The 24,881-nt window shown below is 40.5% G+C and overlaps 1 protein-coding gene across 1 annotated transcript; it reads right to left on the reverse strand.

The window, feature by feature from the left end:
* Positions 1 to 213: 213 nt before the first annotated feature.
* Positions 214 to 15,388, reverse strand: LOC114448634 (tumor necrosis factor receptor superfamily member 11B-like). Its single transcript, XM_028425718.1, has 6 exons — positions 15,314 to 15,388; positions 8,191 to 8,418; positions 7,258 to 7,402; positions 3,362 to 3,580; positions 1,699 to 1,923; positions 214 to 1,602 (listed from the first exon to the last, which is right to left on the reverse strand). Exons 1-6 carry the CDS (start codon positions 15,359 to 15,361, stop codon positions 1,208 to 1,210), a joined length of 1,260 nt encoding a protein of 419 aa, XP_028281519.1. The 5' UTR covers positions 15,362 to 15,388; the 3' UTR covers positions 214 to 1,207.
* Positions 15,389 to 24,881: the final 9,493 nt, after the last annotated feature.

The raw sequence follows: 24,881 nt of genomic DNA on the forward strand, positions 1-24,881 counted from the left end.
TGTATGGATCCAAGTATAATTATGGTTTAAACTCTGTCCACATGCAGCCCTAACCGTTTCAAAACAAACTTTCAAACTAAACCCACTGATATGAAATATACATAAAACTTTCTGAGCATGCATGGAGCACCTGAATGTAAGCAATTTCCCCCTGGGATTAATAAACTATTTCTGATACTGATGTTTAGATGTACAAATATTCAAAAAAAGGGATAAAAATGTAGACATTTATTTAAAAAAAGAAGAAGAAGAAGAAGAAGAGGAGGAAGACATTTGTTTGTGTTTCCAGATTCTATTGTTCTGGAGTCACAGCAGAAAGGATGGAGGCAAACCGTCCATCTATCTGTTCTATGCTTATTTATGATGAAAACAATGCATTTTTACAAAATGAATTTAGTCCGATCATCCAACATTAATGTTCACAAGTTACACGAGCTTAAAGAGGACCAGTTAGGCACATATATATATCTATATACAATAAAGATCATACATTTATAATATAAAAGTGATAAAACAAAATATAAAACAAATATATCACTTCATGAACTTGCAGCATTTGGAATCCAGTATTTCTGATAAAACACAAGCCTTTACATATTCAGAAAGTACATTTTAAATAGAAAACAATTGCACTCCTTTGTACATTCATATAACTGACAATTTAAAAAAAAAAATCTAATGAGCTTTACTTGTCAGCAGTCCAAAACAAACAAACAAACAAACAAACAGTGGACAACTCAGGAAAATACATGTATTTCATTATGAAACCAAATCCTTCCTCTCAAACAGCGAGAAAGCAATAACAATAAAATCAACATCTGCCAGCCCATCTTCCATAAAATAGTGTGCTATTTACATCTTAAATAGTTTTTCATTTTTCACAGACTCCGGTCAAAAAGTTCTCAGAAAACTGTTTTTGTTTGTAATTACGTCTGTCTGGAGTGCACAATATAAGTGTGTGTGTGTGTCTTTTAAGGATTTTCAGACAGATACTGTACTCTGAGGGATATTATTGGCACCACTTATTACCTCATTCCCTTTTTTGTTACATCAAAACATGTCTAGGAAACTAGACCTGACATCATTAGTCAGCATATCATTACCATGTGACCCAGGTCTGTTATTTTTTTAATATATAAATGTATCCCCCTGCTCGCTGTGTGTGTGCATTAGTGTTTGCTTATATTCCTGCTTGCATCTAAATATTTCATTCATTTAATGGTTTATGAGCTTTAAAACACGTCTCATCCTGCAGCATGCTGACGAACATCTTCTCATACATCTTGTGCACTGAGGTGGTTCCAATGATGCGGCTGATCTTTTTCAGGCCTTTTAGCAGATAGCGCGGCGCCCCCTCGCTGCGCAGCATCCTCAGGCTGTGAGACAGACCTTTGGCTATGTCCAGGTTGTAGTTGGCTGCTTTCCAGAGGTGGAGAAGCTGCAGGATGTACTGCCGGGGAAGGCAGGTGGAGACCACGGCCCGGACGTCCTCTTCCTTTACTTTGACTCCCGGCAGGCTGCTGGTGACCTGCAGGAGGTCATCAAGGGTCAGGTTTTTTAGGCTGTTGCAACGGGAGACTTTCCTCTCACAGTGGTTCACACCTGGAGATACAGGATGGTCATGTTAATACAAACTACAAGGGTGGTACAACATAATACAATTAACTGAACTAAAATGAAAGTGTCCCTCCTCTGCACCTTGTATGATGCCATACAGCTTGTCCTGGTCCTTGTTCTGCTCCCTCCATAGTCGGAGGAGCTGGAGGACCTGCTGCTGGGGGGAGCAGGCCTTCTTCAGCCTCTCCAGGCTTTTACGGTCAACCCTCCGACCAGGAAGGTTTTCCAGCAGTCGCTCAAGAGGCACCGAGGACAGTCTCAGCGACGCTACTGCCTGGAAGACTGCCTCCTCGCAAAGAGTCACATCTGGAATAAATTATGTGAAACAAAAAAGGGACAATTGGCTTTGAAACATAATAAAAATACAGTAATAATCTATCATGAAAATCAATACATAGTTCAGTTCATAATGAACAAATAGTGGAATTATTCAGCACACACAACTTTTATAGTGTCATCACGTGATGCTATGTTGTCATAGCAACACCATCATCGCTGTATTCTCACTTTACTACTGTTAAATAAGTGAGAATCTGTGATGAGACGGTGAAATACATTTCATGTGTTTGGATGTTGGTTGACTTGTAATTTGACCATAAAAGAATCAACAATGTGTCCTCTTCCTGTTTCTTATTGACAGCACAGAACCCAAAGTGCCTGCTGCTCCGCACCAAAGCTACATTTTTTTAAGGCAGCCCTGGTCTCCTAAGCCTTCCTTAAAAGGCAAAAGTATTTCTGTAATGAGCAGGTTTTCTTTGCCAAATTTGTGAAACCTTGAATGTTCCCGCGTTCAGTGAGGACTTGTCAGCTGCAGATGATGTGAAACTACAAACATGACATAACAACTTTCATGACTACTATGAAGCATTTCTGTCTGGTTTAGTGTGTGAAAATCTTTTCTGGCTGATTTAGGGGGAAAAGGTTGAGAATCAACATTGGTGTAGTTTCATCGTGAGTAATGAGAAGAAGATATCTGGCTTCCAAGTCTGATGCCTGGATGTTGTAACTGCGGGTTGCTCAATAATTGACATTGACATCCTGGTGCTTTCTGCAAATCGCAGGAATCCTGAGTCCCTGCAATTTAAGTTTTTTTTTTGTTAAAAAACTGCTAAGCCATTCCAGGATTTGCTGCAGACAATCTGTGGTTGTGTAATTCACAGAAGACAATTTGTGAATGAATGTTTGGGGAGAGCATCACCCTCCCTGAGGGAGAGCAGCTTTGTGTGTGTGTGTGTGTCAGTGTCTATGCATCTCTATGTGTGTGTTCTGTCCTGTGGTTTCTCTTCTCTTCTTGAATTATATTTTAGCTTCCACCATAGTTAAAGTCTGACTAAGATATATTCTCATCTTGTATCTGATTTCACATTCGACTCAGTTTCCTGTGTTATTGTTTTAAGGATGTCACAGTTTGAGGTCTAATTGATCCGTCATGGCTCGATTTGACAGCAGTGCCATAAACATCCAATCCAAGCCCTGGCTGTTCTTTCTCTTGTGCTGGTTTTTAGACACGCAACAGAAAAGAATGGAATCTGGATGACAAACCTGACCAAGGAAATCCCCCGCCTTCAGGAATGAAAATGGCCACATGTCCGAAATAATTCACTCGTGACTGATTTTAGGTTGTTGACAATTGAGGTTTACTCAAAAACATTATTGCATGTGTGTGTTTGTGTGTGTAAACTGTGCCAATGGTATCAAGCCTGCATGGGTCCTAAAATATTCCATATTGTATTCATGTTCTCACCAGTGTGGCACATAGTGTGATGGTGGGAGCAGTCTAGCGGGGCCTTTTTGTCCTGGGAGCCGCCACAGAGGTTGTCTGAGGTGGACGTGCCCCACCTGAGTGTCTTCATGCCCAAATCGGAGCAGTTTCTGTGGGGGTGACACAGCTCAGTGGAGGAGTCACCGGCAGAAAAATGACCATCAGGACAATGCTCACACACTGTGTCGCTCAACGGTGTACCTGGAAGACACACACAGGTTCAAAATATGAAAAAAAAAAAAACTGACAAGTTCGCTTTTTTGTGGCCTATTTTTAAAATTGTGTGTGTGTGAAAAAATTGATTGATCATATCTTTCGTTTCACCTTAAACACCTCAGCTGTTCTCGTTGTGTGAACGTGACATACCCGTACATCGTTTAGTTCATCAGATGCGGTGATGATGTGTTTCTAAGAAGATGGGCCACAGTGACATGTGACGACTCATGAGGACGACAGATGACTGTAATTCTGAGAATGACTCACATCAGGCTCACCACACCTCCGTAGTTTCTGTGTCATTTATTACTATCGCTGCATGTGACTGCAACTGATTTGTCAGAGGAATTAGATCACTTAATATTTGTAGATTACAAATTCTATTTATTTAACCACCCAAATTGTTATCCATTAACATTTTTATGGAATTACTTTTACCATATTACTCTTTACAATTTCCTGTAGTATATGACCTGCAGCACACATGTATGTTAATACATGTAGTGGAACTAGTTATAATCACATCCTCTTTTTTTTTTTTTTTAGCTGTAAAGCGTAGAAGTGAAAGTGCGTGGGATGATGAGCCATGCTTTTTATCAGCTTTAACCTTTCAAATGTACAATGGTACATTCCACTACTCACCGTGAAAACATAAAACCGCAAGCTGATATGCATACAGCAAAGATTTCCGGCACTTCTGATGACAAAGTATAGCTATACAGTACAAGTCTGAGGATGAGTCAGTCTGACTGTAATATGCTATTATGCTGACATTTATTTTTTTTTTTTAATTTCCTTCCTGCAAAATCAGCATATACTCTACTATAACTGTTCATGTTACATAATGACTAAGCTGGCTGTAAATTAAAAAAAAAAACCTGTTTAAAAATATAAAAACATTTACATTTTGTACATTCTATTAAAAGATGTACTAAATTAAGATATTTTTCTAACTAACTTCTATCTCTAATCTAATTTTAACATGGTTTTGCTGCATGTATCTTGTTTTATTTGTGGCCTGAATTCATTCTTGTTTCATATGAAACTAGTGATACAGGTTAAATAAATAAATTACAATTATGTTAAATATTTTGGATATCTCCGACAAAGAAAAAAAGAGGGAAAAAAGGCCAACACTGTTTATACAGATCAAACAAAAACCAAATTGTTGACCAATTCAATTGCAAAAACACAAAAGAAGCCAGATACACACACACACACCATTCGGAGAGCGGCAAAGAATCACAACCACAGACAAATCAGGAGATCAAGCAGTGGAGTCACAAAGGCATGTGTTGTTGGGAGACTGAACCAGCATCCTGTGGTTTTTAAGCCCAACCACAACTCCAGGCATTACATAATGCATTCTTCAGCTACAAGGGGGGTGAGGGGGAATCCCCTGAAATGCTGTCTCATGTCGCCTGAACTACACTAGACATTAAGGTCCAGTTCAGAGAAAATGTTGTCTCATCTGTGAGCCGTATCAGCATTAAGGGGGTCAGATGATAACCACAATCAATGGAAAATGATGTTTCATTCATGTGGTGGCTGGATTCTCAGGTCTGAGATGAAGTCATGAGAAATGTCATGGCAGTTTGCTCCTTGGTTTCAGCAGAAATAAGCAGATTCTGTTCATGAATGTAGAAAACCTGCAGCAGCCTAAAAAGGTGGAATCTGCAAAGAAATCAGGCTGGATTTCAACCATGATGACAACATATTCCATCACCTGAGACAGTGAGGAATTTTTGTGATTTGTTTTGATAAATCAGTTCCAAAGGCGGATGTGGAAAATGTGGATTACAGATTCTAGTTAAAATCTCATTTAAAGATTTAAGGTAAGAGAGCTGGACTTTGTTCAGACTCCAACAGCTGAGCAGAAACCCTGACATATTATAAGTAGTGTCGACTAAAGGATGTAGCTCACATTGTGTCAACAGAGCAGAAATATATCTGAGTATGTGCCACATAAGCATGTGTCCGTGAAATCTAGGGGAAGTATAATCACAGGAATAAAGGAGAAAGGTTGTGCCCTTTACTGAGACAAAACAAACCGACAACCAAAGTTTCCTCTTAAATGCATAGTCATGTACAAATCAAACATTGTGGAAATGTCATGTTGTTCTCTGTTGCTATGAACACTCAGAGATGAGCAGAGAAAAAAACACTTAAACTTAGCCTTATGATCTACTATAATACATTATATTAACTCCAATTAGGGGGTGTCATAAATTTCCAAATGAAAATATTCTAATGCTTCAGATCTCTTTGTAGGTGGTGCTAAAGCATCTTAATGTTGTTAGCAGACCTGCCAATCTGCTACAAATAAGGGCTGTACCATGACCACCATGCCCTAACTGAGTTACAGTTAGTTTTTATTGTGTTCAAATGATAATAATAACTCTTTACAAATTCCCCAATTTGGTTGAAGATATTGCACTAATACAGTGAACTGGCTACAATTATCATGAAGTGAAACTCTGATATTTTGAACACCTTACAGTAATTTCAATTAGTCATCTCTTTTCGTGCAGCTAGAACCCTTTAAATTAAATACAGCCGGATTCCATCAAAATAAAAGTGACAGACAAACCCACGTACACGCTGTGCTATGACGAAGTTCAGCTGAGAATCAAAGGGAATGAGTTCAAGCTATCGTTGACCAACACGCTGCGGTTCATTTGACTCACGCATTACACAGATATAATAACTTCATAATCTGTCAGATGATCCCTCATGCTATGATGAACAGTGACAACATGGAATTTAACAGAAGACGCAAAGCCAGCACAGATATTCATCACACTAGTATTACATTATCACAGTAAAAGAAAGAGGCTACAACAGTCTGCATTTGCAATAAAGTTGGTTACCTGTAAACATTAAAATTAATACTGTTTTCTGCACTGTAAAGTTAGATTTTCTTCTCCCTGTAGTCAGACATTCAGGTTAATTATTTTAATTTAATTCCTTTCCCAATCACACACTGTTATTGCAAATAGCAGCACCGGGGTGAAACAGAAAGAAATGTTTAAGAGTAATTATATCTGGTGTTCCTGCGTGTGTCTTCCTGACTCCACTCCACACACACACGTGTAGCTTTCACACACACACACACAGATGCAAAATCACTCCATTAAATAAACCCTTATTGCACCCCTTTGTCATGTGTGTTCATACATGATTCGTTTGCTTTCTGAGAGACATAAAAACAAACTGATTCTTTCTCAGAAAGCTTTTAAAAGTTCTGGGGAAAAAGGATGTCTGCATCTGGAACAGATCTGATTCACAGAGGAAGAGGAAGGAAGACAGAAGAGCGAAGAAAAGAGGACATCATGGTGTAAAAATATAACTTGTCAGGACAGAAGGGACAGACAGAATGAAAGATTAAAGTGTTTCTGCTTAAAACAGTAAAAGGGTACACATTTGACTGTACATCTCCATCAACACACACTTCACAAGCGTCTGACCTTTTATTCACAGAAGTCAATCTCTGTATCCTCTCTCTGCATACCTGATTTTCTCTGGTAAACTAAGGTTATTCCTCAAATTTCCGCCTTAAAATCCAATTTGTATGCTGACCTATTTGACCGGAAACCCACAAAATATCTGTGCAAAAAGATGTAAGTGCATCAGCATAATACTGATAACTATGCGAACCTTACCTAAAGCTGTGACTCCGTAGCCAGGTGGACATGCACTGTGTGCAATACAAAACTCCACCACTAGGTGGAAACCTGGCGCACACTCGCACAGTTGATCATGAGTGCTGTTGCACTGCTGCTTCACCAGCTGTCTCTCCTTACACACCTAAACACAAGCAAACACAGAAGACCACAGTCACATATGTGGAGCTTAGTAACAACAACACGGGTCATGGTGATTGTCATGCTTCTGCTTCACAAGCTGCCTTGAACATGTGGAATGTACAAACATCTCAGTACAATATATGAGTTGGTTATATTACATAATACTGTCTGGAGTGGAAAACATCTAAACTCTGGGGAAAGGATCATAAAACACTATGAGCACATCAAAATCTTTAATTTGTAGTAACGGCAAATGACAAATGTGGCACCAAACAAACAGAATAGTCATTTATCAAGGACACCAGGGAAACCACAAAGGAGTATAAGGACAAGATAGATGACAAAAAAAACACTCGTGGGAAGTTGTAAGCCTGCAGAATAAATCAAGGATACAAGGAGCAGATGGCCTAAGATAGAAGATAAATGAGTTATATTGCTCTTGTCTTGAAAATTGCAAATCAAGGGCCATAATAAAGTCATCCAGGAATTTAAATGTGAATTTATCCCACACTATGGCACCTTCAAACAGCCACCTAATCCAAGATGGAGCTCAGTGGTGCTACTTTACTACATTGTGGTCCCTTCTTTGGATGTCAAAGATGTTAACTGCTACAAAGAAATATGCTCCATACTTGCTGTGTAAATGTATTAATGGGTCTATACTGGAAAATAAATTCCTTCTGCTTCAGGCCAAAAGCTCATGAAAACAGCACTTAAACAGACTCATTAATGCAGAAACTGTTACATGCTTGAAGAAGAACGCAGCTGTAAACTGATCCTCATACGTACCGAGGTGCAGTATTGGCACGTATCACCCCAGTGCCAGTTCTCTGCAAAATGCCTCTCCGGACAGGGTTGGCACTCCGTTGGCATCTCAGCTGTGCAGTGTTGTTTCAAGGCGGTGCCAGGAGGGCACTGATCACACAAGAGTAGGTCAGACGTTACAGGGTCTCGGTACTGGTACTTTGGTGGTACAGCTGGTTGCTGAAAGGCCCAGGAAAGAGAAGCTGTGAAGAGCTGTGTGTGTGAGAGAGAAAAGAAAGTAAGTAAGTTTAGCAGTGACTCAACAGCTGTGACAAAATCTCTAATGAAACCCATCTCGTGCACAGCTCCTCTTTGGCAAAATGTTCAAATATTTTTTATATTTTGTAGCTCTCTGCCAACCCAAAGCTTCCAGTAAGGAAGAGTTGAAAGAAAGGTCAGAGCAGTAAAGTTGAAGTTCCTGGTGGACATACAGTCCTAAAGTGATTTCCTCTGTTTTCCAGAGTGCAGTTAAGGGAGTCTGAGGAGAAAACTCGTGGACACTGATTACTGCACTGGGACCACCTTTTAAATAACAACACTATATTTTCCATTTTTGCATATTTTCAGTAGACACGGCGGTCCCTTTTCTAAGTTTGAATGATTTCTTTTAAGAAGTTTTTATCCTGACATTTTATTTCACCTCTGGCATCATTTCTCATCTGTTTAACCATTGTTAAATGAATTCAGATGTTCCAGTCATGCTGACATTCAGCACATATTAAATTAAATGAAAATACGTGTGTGACACAGGATTGCAGACATTAATTGTGTGTTCTCTGACCTCACCGCCACTTTTCTACACATGTCAGCAGCTCTGTGAGACAGGCAGCTGAAAAGCATCTGAAGTGATTCAACGGTGATCTACAGCGTTTTAATTCTGCCCTTGAGCAAGAAACACACCACACCCACACACCCCTCACCCACCCAGAATCATATAGTGGATATGGTGTGAAGTGGGTGGCCGTTAGCGACCATCTGAGACAGGCCTACGGAGCTAATGCTTCGAAAAACAAGCCCGTGTATCATCAGCTTGAGGAGGAACTGAAAAGCTTTTAGTCAGACCTAAAATATATGATATCAGTTGGTGAGCGTGTTTGACATGTAGCCATGCAGCTGGTCGAGGCCACATGCAGACCAGATGTCACACAACAGGCTCCTTCCAGCCTGAAGGCCCTCAGCCCTCCATTGGCTCTGTGGACTTTCCCGTTGGCCCGGATACATCCTCACTGCTTGGACAACTCACTAACAATAGAGCCTTCATCCATTGTGTGTGTGTGTGTTTGCTTTTATCATGTTGTGAGCATCTTTAAAAATGAAAACAACTTTTAAAACACACACACATAAATACACATGCGTGCAGAAGCGCACACAGGCAGGAATGCGTGCATTTATGTGTGCTGCCTGTTTGTCGAGGTTCACGTCCAATTACCGTCTTCCTCCGTGTTCTGCGGTCTCCTCTCCTGGCTGCTGTTCATAAAGAGTACTGTTGGAGGTTACTGGGCTTTCCCCATTCTCACCACCAGAGTACAAAACATTCACCCACTCTGTTCTACAGTTTACCAGCCGCCTGCCATTGATCTCCTTCCCGCGTGTATGCATATGTGCTTACCCCATTTACCTTAAAGCTCGCCACCACAAAACACAATCTGCTGCAGTCCGTGCACGAGCAGGAAACAAAAGGAGCAGCACAAAAGCAGGAATTTGTTCTTGATGCTGCTTTATTAAATATTTGGCCACAGACATTTTTTTCATCAGAGACTGATGTGTGTTCAGTGTCTCTGTGTGTGTGTTCTGCCATATGTTACTGCATGTATTCCAAATTATTTTTAACTGCTGTCTTTTTCTGCTGTCTTTCTCTACATGTTCGCTACATGTTCTGTGTGGAATGGAGGACACTGAAGAAGACAGTAAAAATAGATGAATGGGTTTCACACACCATAATAGAAACCTAAGCTTCAAACGGCCTGGCGAGTGCAGCGGTTTTCCCGGCAAAACCTATTGACCTCTGAGCGCAGCGTTTGGTAGGAAGGGCTTTCATCTGCACCGGCTTGCTGAGCGGTACTATGACTGCATGAGTTTGTTTGTAGCATGGGTGGCCCCAGCAGCAATCAAACCCATAATCATAGTCTTGCTTTTCAAATTAAGAAGTGTATATACATACTATTAAGCAGTGAGACCACAGCCAATCAATTTGAAGACATCGGGAGGGTGGAGTGAACTGATGGTCACCTGGGTTTTTATAAAAATGGGTATGGTTACACTTGCTGCTTCCTCTTTGATCTTTAGATGGGAGTCAGGCAGTAGTTGGATATACACATGTGTTCGATTTCATTGACCCTTATGCATGGGACCCTTACACATGTGTTTAATTTTCATGTTTAAGGGCCAGGATCTTAGAATTCTTCAAACAGTGTTGTTCCAAAAAAGAGTCTCTGTACATCAAGCAGTATTTGGGTTGAGAACTCTTCTGATCAGATCTGAGACTGACTTCAAACTCCTGAGCTCAACGCAGCTTCACAAGCTGCTGTGTGGGATTCACTCTCTCAATTTTATGCACTATAAAACCTGTGCAAAGAAGCAAATGTAGCACAGAAGCACTGGCAGGAATTAGCTTCTACATCTTATACAAATGGGAAGAACATGCAGCTAACTTTCCAAAACTTCCCAAACCAGCCAGGACAGTAGCAGAAGAAACTGTTTTAAGAGTATACTAATTAGTAAGATATCCTGTGGTCTTTGTGTGAGTCCATCTATCAACAACTAAATGAGACACTGAACTCTTCACCCCACTTGTCACCTCAGAAGCTGCCATCTGACGACATCAGGAGTGACCGCTGGAAACCCAAATTACACAGCAGCTAGGGGCCACTGACAGCCATAATTATACTGTTAGCATCATCAGAGCAAAGCTCAGCGAGATGCACATCCTACATGGAGCAGGGTGGAGGATGGACGAAGGTCTGGAGGTACAGATACAGTCCCTACATGTTAGATGCTCTTTAGGCAGGGCAGGTGCTGCTGGATGTAAATGATCATAATTGATCAGAGCTTAACGTAAAACTGTATTACGTAAGAAAAAGATGGCTGACTTGGATAGTTAATGGTTAAAATACATTGTAATCTTTGCCATTTGACTCATGCTGAGAGGAAGTCCTGTGTTTATGAGAGGCAAAGACAAAATTTTTAACTGACAACACACGTTATTAACAGATGTGTTTCTCTTGATTGAAATGAACAACAGCGCAAGTGTGTTCCAGTCTGTAAAGGGTGATGACACACATGTCGGACAGAGAAGATGGACCACACTCAACCACAACAGGCAACACAAGCAAGAAATGAAAATCTAGTAAAATGTTCGCTGGCTGTAATGTTTGGTGAGGACAGCTAAAGCTTTTTTATTGTGTTTTCGTCTGTCATTATGTTTATATACTTCAGCTGGGCGAGCAAACTGTGCATTGGTTTGTAAGGGTCTGTATCCTTCTTTCTAATGAGTGGTTTAAGCAATGACAGAGAGGCTACAGCCGCAGAACTCCAGACACCTGTCATAAAAAATGATCACACATGCTGTGCATGTGAGCAACATCTCCAATAGCTAAGTCATTTTATACGTGAATGGAAACTGGTGTATAAATTGGCACCGAAATGATTAAATAAATGTTGCAGTCTGATCATGCAAAATAGCATGTTAGCAAAATACTTTTTGATTTGTTTACATATGATGCAAAAGTACATTTGCAGGTTAAGATGAATACAGATGTTGAACAGAAGAGAGCATAAACAGCTTAATGTGATTCAGTAAATCCCAATTACGTTCTGAAAATGGTAGACATAAGCAACTTGTGTCACTAGTGGAAATGTTTAAATGTGTCCAAAAGGAATTATCCACAGTTATTTAAGTGCCTTCCAACAGATAATAGAGTTACAGGCTTGGAGTCACATTGAAGTTGAAATGTAGTGACATACAAATCATGCAAAATAAATTCCATGTCATGGCTTGCCTGAGGTCAGCTATAAATTCATGGCATGAGGACAGAGAAGAGCCATGGCAGCAAGGGACCAAACCACACCACACCAGCTTAGCCAGCAGGCACATGGATTCAGTTAACTGTAGAGTGCAGGTGGTCTGAGGGGGGATTCCAGTGTGTGTGTGTGTGTGTGTGTGTGCACGAGAGAGAGACAGGACAGGCTGCCATGCTACATCACAACACATTCCATATGCTTACTCCTATATTTAAAGTGCTGCAAACTTTAAGTATACAGCTGAAATCAAGGTTAAAAATATGAGTAAACTGCATTATTGAGACATTTATGCATGTTATAACTGGCTTTTAAAGATTTTTCTGGTAATTAAAATGAATGCAGGCATTCTGCTGGTGTGCAAATGTCCTACTTCTGATGTTTGATGTTTTTTTATATAAGAAATCAAAACATCATGCTTATCATGCATTATTTGGGAAATTGCAATTTGCATTTTTTTAATTCACTGATATGTTATAAGCTAACTCATAATTTCATTAATATTATACAATATTAGATGATAAAATGCTGCATTAGTCAAACAGCTTATTTAAGTAAATGGCAGATTATTCAATAATGAAATTTGATAAGAATGTTTTTGACCCTGCAGATTTGCAAAGAAATTATATAGAGGAGCCTTAATACTCCTTATAACCGTAAATAAAGTCTTATTTTAAATGCATGACTTCAACTTGAGACACATTTTTGCTACTTTTACTGTGGCAAAAGAGTGTGAGCATCCCCTGGTAACTTGAGTAAACACCTGAAAAATGTGGGGAAAACAGAAGCAGCATTTACTTTACACATCTACACAGAAGGATTTATAAACTGCATTGTCTGCCTGTTGAAATCTCAATTCACATAAATCAGACTCTTCTTATGCTCCACAGCTAAAGTCAGATAAACTGTTGCTGCAGACATTTGCATCAGATCTGCCATGCTGTTTTTAATATGACTCATACAGTAGTAAGATAAAGAACACAGATGAAGGTCTGTGTGTGTAATGCACGAATCATATCGCTCTTTGTGTCTCCTAATCACTTACCTACTCTCTTACACTTGCACCCACACACATACAGTGGATCAATTATCATCAACACACTGATAAAAACACACACATGGACACCTACTTCTGCTATCAGTACTACTGTTGATGGAAAAGAGGAAGTTAAGGGTGCGGAAGCAACTTCCAAAGGTGATTTTTGCTTTCTGAATAAACCTATGTACTTAAAACATGTTGATTGTGTACCTTCACACACCCTTCGTTTGTCTCCCCACCTCCACACTCACTTCCTCTCCCTTTCTCCTTTTGTTTGCCTTGCACTAGAAGAAAAAAAAATGTTGTCTGTTTGTTTGGTTTGGTGATCTCTCCATAGCTGCTCCACCGGCCTGTGTGTGAAACTGCTGCTAGGTTTAGGGAAGTTGATGTGGCGAACACCAACGGCCACAACAGAGAGTGAAGGAGAGGAGGCGTAAAGATAAAGAGAGTGTAGATAATAGATGATAAAAGAGGGAGGACATGCTGCTGCACGGGGATTACAAGTGGGATTATAGGATTGATGGATGAAATGCATGTCAGTGAACAGACAGAGTTGCATTATATTGTTCACTTTTCTATCAAAAACTGCACATGTGTCTTTACAATAAGCAGGCAGACCACATGGACAAAATCCTGCAAGGCAAGGGCCCAAATTAAATGTGTGTGTGTGAGAGAGAGAGAGACAGAGAGACAACATAACCACATGTGTCAGGAGCATGCAGGAGAACAGGAAGAGCACACAGGTGCAGGAGGTGCCGGATCAAAACATTGTTTTCGACACACAGAGCATCCCCTTAACATGAAATTACTTCCAGACTGTGAGGTTTGCTTGGCTGGGTGCCATAGAGATGCTGATTGACTTATTGGCTGGATGTTGACAGGTCAAGGCTGACTAAGAGTTTGCACAACTGAGTCATTAGTTGGCTAAAAAGAAGTTTTTCTGGCTGGTTAAGTGACTGAACACAGTGGCACCGTGTTTGCCGTTTTAGGTCAGGCTGCAGAGAGTGAGAGGAAATCTGTACGGATGATATCACATTATATGGGAGGGCATGAAGTCCACACATTTGTTTGTACACCTGCTTTACACACAACACATATTGCAAACACAATAACAAACTAACCCTGCACAAAAAGGGGGACGTCTGTCTTTCTTGCTCTCTCTGTCATAGACATGGAAAAACACACACAGGCCACAGGGACAGATAGTACATCCAGTGTTTTGTAGCCACAGTGTGTGATCTGCCTCTGATAAACATCTGAACATGAACATATGCAAAACATGGCAAAGGCCCCAACACAACACGGCATGCAAAGCACACCAAAGGAAATAACTGCTGCTCTTAGCCCGGAGGCATACATATAAATAATTAAAAAAAAGGTTGTAGAGCAAATTAGCGCTAATGTTAGACATGCAGTCAACACCATCAGCGGGGAGCTCACCACGTGACTGTATTTTGAAGTCATTCATTTCAAGCGTGCCATAGTAAAAACAAGGAAATATGACCCACAGCAAACTTTACACTGGTGACATAATTAAAATTGTAAATGATGCTTGCAGAGAGTATTCAAAGCAGTGTATTCACGGAAACCTCTATTCACCAACAACATCAAACAACCTCTAATACAAACGAAGCAGGATTTATTTGCAATGACTTAATAATGCAAGTATTTTTTTTAATCGTGTGCATCTACACAAATTACATTTTCAGCAGTGTCTTAAATAAATACAATTTAAACATACAACGTAACAACAGTAAGGCTCGTGCGTAAACCAATAAATAGAACCCGGCGTGTCATTAAATCCATCTCATTAAACACCGAGACTCTGCTATAACTACCTGCACAGGCGCAGGCTCTTCAGAGGGATCGTGATGAGCGAATGTGTCGCCTTTTTGGTGTTTAATGTGGAGCCTAGTGCAGCGTTAATCCACGTGTCGCTCTAAACTCTCATACAAATGAACAACTTCAAGGAAAAGTGTTCTTAAGTGTAAGAGTCTCTAAATTCAAGCCGATCAAATCCAAAAGAGAGAAAAAGCAGCAGCAGCTACTCACCACCATTAGTTTCATGGCCGGGTTGGATTTCGCTATCCGTGCGCTCATCTCCTCTGCGTAAACGTGAACTGTGGTGCGATGGTCTGTGATGTCTCCATCATCTGTACTTATATGGGGAGGGAGTGCCCACCCATGCGCTCCGTATCCAGTAAAAAAAAACTCTCTCCACGTTTCTCTTTCTCTTCTCTGTCCTAAAAATAAACTGTTGCATCCTCATGAGTTGCTCTAACGCAAAGTAATGAATGGTGTAGGCGATTCAAAAACAAGACAGGGCTCTCTGTCTGGAACTCAGCATCCAATGATCAAATGATGAGTGTTCTTTTAGGAATTAATCCGCATTAAACAATACAAAAAAACACTGGCACATGTTAGAGAAATACACGAACCCCACAGTGGAATGTGACCATAACAGACTGCCTGTTGCCCAGGGAAACACATGAGTATTAGTAAACTGACACAAATGTGTGCGTTTTTCTCATTTAGAGAGAAAGAATGCCAGTAACATGTCATTTTCCCGACTACTGAACTATAAGAGTGCAGTGGTTATAGTAAAGTAACTATTTCCATGTGTCAATAGTATAAATTCTACAATGTGCTCTTACTGTGTTTGACAACCCATCCACACACACCTAAAGCTGAGCTTTAATCAGTGTGAATAAAGAGACGTGTTCCAGAATAAATGTTTTCAGTGCTGCTTTGACATCATGTAAATACAATGATTGACAGCTGTTTATTCGGAGCAGCCCAAAATCATTTAGTTTGACCGGCTATGCTTATTTGAACGTCCACAGAAGGAACTGTTGGAAATGTCTCAGCACGCACAAACAGCACAGAGCATGTGCAAAGAAGAACAGTCTCAGCCACAAGATCGAGATTTTGTCTTCCTCCTGACTGTAGACCTGGTGACCCCGAAACAGCTCTGATAGACCTAGTCTGGAAACATAACAATCACTTGTTTTGTCATCCTTAATCACTGCAAAAGAAGGATGCATTAATTTAAGGTTTTTAATCTTGATACTGATACCTGGGCTTTGTGTATCAGCCTTACCAAGACATCTTGTTAGCAGAGCACAACAGACCCACATGGCATTGTTGCTAGATGTGTCGAATATATTTGCATGTGTTGATGTCATATGACATGGAACATATTGCATATATAGAATAAAAATGAATAGATCAGCCTAGAATGTCTCAATGTGCTGATAATCCATCCACCAGATGCAACACATTGTTATGTTAAAGATAGGGTAGGAGATTTCATTCTGATGCACTTTTTGTTAAATTAGTGTAACTTCTCTTTACAATCCTATAGCAACTAGCAATTAGTTGGCAGTTTCACATTAAAACGAAGAATATTAATCATCTGTGGAAGCTATAAAATGCTAAATACATCAGCCAATCCTCTGGGTCGACCCTGCGCGGAGTATTGGCTGGTTGTCACCCTCTTCCTGCTCTGCGCGCACCAGAGAGGTACGTGCATGATGGCCGAAGTCACAGACCGCACAGCTCGTCTTCAGGTAATGCGTCCATGTGATGGGGAGGCGTGGCTTCGGGGTGAGCTCCAAGAGAAAGGGGCGTGTGTTTACTTTCGAAATCTGGCTGACTCTCACTGAGTTTTCAAAATCTCCTACCCTACCTTTAATGCTAACATAACAAATGAACATATTGTCTGACATCATTGGATCTTGGGACCAATGTAGCTGTAAAAGACTTCATTATGGGATAAGTTGTGGGTACATGAAACGTGGCCTTCTACTTTGGGGTCTGAGGTTCAAGTCCCCCTGATATTACCTTTTCCTAGTTAATCCTAGCTATTAGTCAATGTCAGGGCAATACCAAATACAAAAGTATGGATAACCAAAAGATCACGTACAAGGTACTGAAAGCCATCAAAGCTGAGAGAAGTGATATTTGTAAATAGTTATAACTTTTTCTTAATTTTATTCTTCCCTATTAATGACTTATGCCCTCCAAATCCATTTTATGCACCCCACAACAGAGACACCTACACATGATGTTAAAAAGAATGATGGGAACAGACGTACATACTGAAACAAAAAGGGCGTTCCTGCCCTGTGATCTCCGATACAAGACGTAAAAGATCCCAAAATAAATCTGGTTTTCCATTTGTCTTAACCTGTCACTGTTCTGGATGACAAAATGTCACATCCAGCTGACGTAGAAGCACAAGGTCTCGACGTAATCAGAGAAAATAAGCACTCCTCCACCTACGGGTCTCTGCGGCATGCGAGGGAAATGTTAGTGGTGAGGTCACAGCTCACCACAGTACGACTAAACACACACACACACACAAAAGACGAGAAAAAGAAACACACACATCTGTCAGCGTCGAGGTCAAGATACACCACAGCAATGGTGGACACATTAACACACGTTTGTGACGTGTTGGAAGCTGGTAAGGTCTGCAGTGTACGAACAGAGTGAACGTGGGTGTGACGAGGTGAACCAGATGCTACTGCAGCATGACCATTCCACACAAACACACACATTTAAGACGTGTAATATGCTGACTTGCCCTGCGTCCATAAATTGCAGGCTGGTTTCGGTCTGTCAACACTTTAAATAGCTGACAAGTTATATTTAGAAGCAAAGCTTTTCCAGAGATTCTATTAATTTGGATTTATGTGCCTGTATATAACATATTTGTATAATGCACAAACAATGTACATGTTGTATGATGGTGACAATGTAACCTATCTGTCCATCAAGCAGAAAACTGGTCGGTGTTAAGTTACAACTATGTAAAAGTGTGACGATTTAACTTCAACTGCAAAGAAGTGGGAATTCTTTGTAGTGTTTTTATCACCTTGTTTGCATACTACTGGTAGATAGTAGATCTCTCACGATCAGAGACTATTATTGTTCGGTACTATCACCTGTATGGAGTTGATTGTGTAGGAGTGTGTGTGAGAGAGAGAAGAAACCAGTACCCTAACCATCCGAGCCATGCACTCATTTCCATAACAGATCTTACAAATGAATGAATGGAAAAAAGGGAACTGAGAACTGTTGATGTTTTGATGGTGACCTGAAACAGTGAAGGGTGAACTGCAGAAAATGTGCCAAGGACTCCACTTAGGTAACTATGTGTAAAGTTAGCCATGTCAGCTTCACTCTACTTAATTTACAGTAAATGTTTTACAGTATTTTCTATATTGTATGTTCAACCATGTGCAATAAGCTTATTCTTTTCTGCAGCTGTTCTTTAGATTTTTTTAAAAGGAATATAAAAAAGACAGTCAAATCAGATGACTCTGGAATCATACCTTAGCCTCAAAAATGAGGTTAATGACTAATGTTGACCCAAACTGTAGACTTGGTTTCTAATTTTTTTTTTTCTTTTTGCTCACAACTTTTTGTGCTTTTTTGACTGATTTTGTGCATTGTGTGTCTGTATTTACATTTTACAGACAGGGTTAGGCGTATAGTCAAAGGTAGGTGGTCCTTCATCGACACTACACAGCATGAACATCTCACAGGGTATTACTGTAGGTGGTACCAGGCTGTCACCATCTACATGGGTGTACATTTGATGCTAATTTGGCATGTGGAATTTTATCCAGAAGATGTAACATGAGGTTGATGAGCTTGAAAATAGAGTGTCCGCATTTCTTAGGCCACATCTCTATGTGTTTATGGGGGCCCTCATCCCGAATTACCCTGAAGGATCTTCCCGAAGGGATTAATAAAGTATATTCTATTCTATTCTATTCTATTCTATTTTATTCTAATCCAGACAGAATTGACATTTATTTGGGGCCTTGATCCTGGGAAGGTTTCCGAGGTGAATTTGGACTGAGGTGTGAAATATGTTCAGTTATTTTAGATCCCAGCTGTTGTACATGCAATTAACTTCTCAGCTTCAATTTGAAAGCCTGATGAGAACAGGAGTCTGTCCGGGGAAAACTGCACTCATTGAAGCACCTTCGATACAGTCATAACTGGTAGCGGGTAATTTATTAAACTTTCAAAACGTTGGATGGTTTTAATTGAGGTTTGCGGTGGCTGACATCTAAGAGGCATCATCCAAAGGTTGTTTACACCTCTTTAGCTCTGCTGTAAGTCAGTGATAAAGGTGACCTTAGAGCAAGAGGTTTTCGGGAAACCATGGCAACACCACTATAACCTCTGTTGTTGTACAGGCGCAGAAGAAGCTGTTGCGTTGTTAAGGATCTTGACCTTCTCATATTCTACTCTCCGCCTTCCTGTGGTCCACCTCAGAGTTCTTGTTTCAGGATATTTTATATCTCTCACTGCCTGGGCCTCTCAGATGGAAATCACAGTGGACAAGTCTTTATTTTACTAACTGATGAAAAAGCCTCAACAGTATCCTGAAATTGTCAACGTGGGGCCAAGATACCTAGAGAGAATGCAGAGAAAGGGGGGCGGCAGCAGTTGTTGAGATCAGATCTGGCAGAAAAAGAGAGTGAAGCGTCTGTAGCTGCGCACTTGACAGCTTGTGAGCAAAGAAAGCAGTAGCTAGGAGAAAAGGCGAGACAGGCATTAGAAAAAAAAAGGGAAGAGGGTTCTTGCGGAGTTTGTGCCCAGCGTTGGAAGTGGTGCCAGTCAAAGCAATGAGTCACATGTGACCTTGAGAGAAGAAATAACAGCAGAGGGATCCCTGGATTTCCACGGCAGCTGATGTGGTCACCTTGTTTTCTCTGGTGAGGTTACTGAAAATGATTTAGGGGAAACGCTTATGAATGGCGTGGTGTTGAATTGGACGCATGCAACAAGACCTCCTTCTCAGGAGATGGTTGAATACCTTTTTGATGGAGAGGTGTCACTTCCAGAATTCATTCAGGAACCGTTTGATGGAGTGTTACTCCAACTAAACACACCAGCGGTGAGCTCACAGGCTTTTCCCCTTGTTACGAGGTATTTAAGACATGAACTGCAGTTTTATAAACACTGTAAAACTTATCTTAACATTGATAAACATCATGTAGAATGTACAGGCTCCCTCTGACCACCAAGACATCCATTTCACTGCTACTAGTACAACTCTCACACAATGTGCCAAAGTACTACTTTCATGATATAAATATTACTTTTTAGGAGCTAAAAGCTGATGTATATTAAAATGAATGAACTTCACTTTATGTTTCGTTGTCTTCACTTGACCTTGGCATTCCCTGGCAGGCCTGTGTAAAGCAGATAAAATAGAAGTTTCATATTATCACTGCTGGTTGACAAGCTAATAAAGGCTTTACTGGCAGTGCACTAAATTAAAGTATTTGACTGCCAACAATGTGTTTCAAAATCAAGTCTTATCAGGCAAACGAGCTTCAGACACACAGAGGAGATAGTGTAATTAAGAAGACTGATGTTGATGTTACCGAAACAGCACACGTATTGTTTTGAATGGGAAATGCGATACTTGGAGCTCGTAGCCATTATAAACGTTGCTGTGAACTAGACCGTGGACTATGCACCAATAGGAATGCAGATTAAAGTTAAAAGCAGCAATATTCACGATGTCCATAAAGTACACTGAACAATAACATTGCTGAGAGTAGAGAAAGGACTACAGTGTATTTTTATTTTTACGAATGAATGGACTTTTTGAGTGACAATTCATTGCTGTTAAATGAGTCTCAGATAAACTCACTGTGAATTACAAGGACGCATTTTACAGCGTTTTAATTATTTTGCAGGGGGAAAGTGATGGCCAGTGAAAGTCAACAGACAAGAGGCAGCAGCCTACTTCCTTGTTTGCCCAATTCCTTTCATGAAAGGAGCGCTCAATGTGTGTATTTGTGCCTAAATGTTTACCATCCAAAAATGAGCCAGTGGCAAAGAAGGCCTTACTCACCGGCCACAATCTACAGTGGCGCTGACCCAAAGTAAAGATGGCCTCACTGTGCAACTACTGTGGGCTGTATGCTGTGAGGCTTCACCCCTCTTACATCTCCATAACAGAGTAAAAATAAAACACACGGGATGTTTCATTGAGAAATATTTAAAATTTTCCTCAAGGCAGAAAAATTCTGCACAGGTGCAGAAGTTCTGGATGCATTTGTAGTGTAAATCATACTTATTGGTATGATTGATACCATGATTGATGATAAAGCTCCTTTTAACCTGCAATAGTAGCTACACTGATAAAAAGTGATCTGTCCTCTGTCCTTGTCCATCTTCAGCCAGAATAGTTCTGTGCAGGCAACACATGCTGACAGGGTCAAAGGTCATATATCAGTCAAAAAAGGAGTCTACAGTGATTTATACTTTTTCAGTGCATTTATCCTCTATGTCTTTATTTTTGCTGAGCTGTCTTGTTCTCATTCAGAATATCACCCTATTATTTTTACATTTAATGTGAAGTTTTTGAAAAATTACATAATCACATCTTGTCAACAGGGTTTCCACTTTTTTTGCTTTGTTGTCTTTTTCCATCATTATCTCTGTGAGTATTTTCCACTGCGCTAATCTCCTGCTGTCTCTGGTTACCTTGGAAAAGATGACAAACAGGCCGGCTGCCTCTGAAACAGCAGCGTGTTTTCCTGTTCTCTCACCAGGATGCCACTGGCATGCAGGCCACTAGGCTTTCCCAGCACTGGGCACTTAGCTTGGCTTCGGAGGCCCGTCTGTCTGCATGCAAGAGTGTGTGTCGGGCAGTGTGTGGGTGGGCGTGTGTGCTGTGCACACAGTGGGTATGCAGGGGGTGATAAAGACAATTGCCAGAGAAGGTGAATGTACGCTGCATGTGTGAAGCAGGCAGTAGTTGGGGTTTTACATTGGCTTATGACCTTTTTTAATATAATACAAAAACATAACATGCATCTCTAGATTATTCCTATATCCCTTTGCTGTCACTAAATAAACATTATGCTATAATGGCGTAGAGCTATGCTCAGCATAATCCAAGACTTAATATTCCCATAATCACTATGATGACAGGATGCAGGATACTGAAGTGGAGATATACAAATATTTAATGTTGGCAGTTTTTGGCTCTTTTTAGCTGCCAGGAAGTCACAAGTAAACCCCCAAATGTTTGATTTGAAAAAATACTAAGTCACAACTGCATTTACTGAAAGTCTATGACTCTTCTGAGCTGACAACATGATGAATTTAATGGAAAAATATGGTGTCAGATATTGCAACAAAATTTTCAACAGAGGCATGACAATACAAAGAGCTTCTTTTCCATTTCAGTGAGTCACAGAACTAATTCATGACATCACAGCAATGACGAAGTTTCTTTGTTAACATGATGCTAACCCTAATAAAAAATAAATATGCAAAGAGCCCAGAGGCAAACAGCCTTCAGACTTCAGCCTGTCTGCTTATAACCATGTCCAAACTGACAGCTACAGTCTCTGTGTTGTAGCCCATAGATTTAATAAAGCTAGTACAAAAAATGGCTGTTAGCTGTTAGCTGTGATATATAAAAAGGTGTGCTATACAAGAATCTGCCCCCAGACAGTCATAAATGTAGAAATGATCTGTGTATTTTGTCTGCAGATTAACTCTCATTTTGAGTTAGCCTCAAGCAGCAGTTTTTGGCACTTGCTGTGTTGGAGGCTGCCACTTGGATATAAGTAGAGCTTACTGCAAAGCACGCAGCCTGCATCCCTTTTGCTTTACTGTGTAACCACTGGCACTCACAGTTGATTAGTAGCTTTTATTCCACCTAATAATTTTCCAGTGCAACCTGTGTATAGAAAAATCATATGTGAGGTCAGTCAGATAGCCTTGTTGTGCAGACCCACATCAAGTTGTGCCGTAAGATCAATTTGATTCCATCACCATCTCCAAATCTCAGCAGTTAAGCTGGTGTGTAAAACATTGTGATGACTATTAGGCAGATCGGACCCAGGTTGTAAAAGAAAATCCTGAAATTATGTGGCCTTCCCGATTTCATTTGCTCACTCCCACCAAGATATACAGCACATATTTATGAGGCCCAGGGGGCGACACACATGACTTCCAGTCAACCTCCCTCGAGCAATTACACTGTTTGCTTTTCTAATGAGACACACTTATTCTCAGAGGTAATTATAATGTGATGAATACGGAACACTCCTACATTGTGCTGAAATTTATAGACAGATAGATGTATGTTTTCATTGTTTTTATACGTGTGAAATTACCAGCCGGCTAGGAGTGTGTGAGCTATATAAACTGGTGGGTTCACTGCCTGTAAAAGGGCGTTGCAAACCATACTTGTCTAAGCTGGGGTCTGACTGACTGGAAACGGCACAGAGGAAACGTTCAGCAGACAGAAATTGATAGGTGCACTGATGGAAAAATGCCACAAAAATGAGAGAGGAAAAGACAGCAGAGGAACAGGAGGAAAAAATAAATACAAGAAAGGTTCATCTGATATATAGATCTCAAGTCAAAGATGACAAATAAGGAAGAAGAGGTCGGTGGAGACAGGGGGCAAGTAAACATTAATGAATGTGTTCCTTTGGGCCTCCAAAACATCGTGCCATGTTTGTTTAACAGAGGTTGTCAGGAGGAGAATTTTGTTAAGCTTCACCCAATCCATCCATGGGAGGTTTTCTTTTCAGCAAGGTCTCCCTCTCTGACCACAGCAGCGGTCTGCTGACGGCCCTGCTGTGGCCAAACTCCCGGGCTGCTCGACTTTCTTGGAAGCGTCATCACAGCCACATGAAAGGAAAGAGGGAATACCATATCGTTCAGTTAAAAGAAAAGGAGGACCTGTAAGCATGTGTGCACGGAGCGGCAGGAAACATTTACACACACAAAAACCTGAGCAGACAAATGACCTCTTACTGCAGCAAAAAGAGGAGAGGTGGAAATCCTCGTCTGAACACCAGACTAGAAAGTGAGACAAGAGATATGAGTAATTTTGTGTGTAATTTTGTCAGCTGTTCTTCTAAAAGTTGTTATTTACCTAAATCACTTGCTCTGTGGTTTAATTGTCAGCAGATGTGAACTTATTTTCAAGTGAATTTTGGAGCGAAGATCAAACAAGTGACTCACACCGACCTTCATAAATATCACAGGCAACAGACAACAGACAACAGACAGGCGACACAAATAAAAACTTCTTCCCTGTAATAAAGTGACCTAACATCCTGGTCAACAAGTGAGACACGACTACTCAACCACAGTGATGTATTGTAACACAAAACTTCCAATGTGACAAAAACAACTTGCATTATACATATCTGACACATTAAGAAAGAAATGTCATCTGTATGTAGGGTCGCACTGGAGCTTGAGAAAACACATGCAAGTCGATATGTCATCAACAACTTTGACAAAACATGCATCAATCTGAAGTGCAATACATATGACAAGCACTTACTGGCAACCAGTGGTGAGCCGTCAGGGCCTGCAAGGCCTTCCTGATGGCCAAACATACTCAGATTGCCTGTCCTCTTTAAGTCATAATATATCCATATGCTTGGTTGAGCTGCTTCCAGTGCTGTATGTTATGGTAGAGTTTTTATCCAATCATATTACAGCTAGCTTCTGTTGCCAGGTTCTTTGAAATCTGCCTGCGGCCTTCAGAATCAACAGAGCAGGCTCCTGTGCGCTGTAAGTGAATGGACACAGTCAGCAGTCAGCA

Source organism: Parambassis ranga, chromosome 16 (assembly GCF_900634625.1).
Source record: "Parambassis ranga chromosome 16, fParRan2.1, whole genome shotgun sequence".
Taxonomy (NCBI): domain Eukaryota; kingdom Metazoa; phylum Chordata; class Actinopteri; family Ambassidae; genus Parambassis; species Parambassis ranga.

Coding starts and splice junctions, on each gene's coding strand:
- LOC114448634 (XM_028425718.1), bottom strand. CDS start 15,361: ATGAGCGCACGGATAGCGAAATCCAACCCGGCCATGAAACTAATGGTG. Junction 1,924..3,361: donor TCACACTATGTGCCACACTG/GTGAGAACATGA, acceptor AATTTATTCCAG/ATGTGACTCTTTGCGAGGAG. Junction 1,603..1,698: donor GCTGTATGGCATCATACAAG/GTGCAGAGGAGG, acceptor CTGTATCTCCAG/GTGTGAACCACTGTGAGAGG.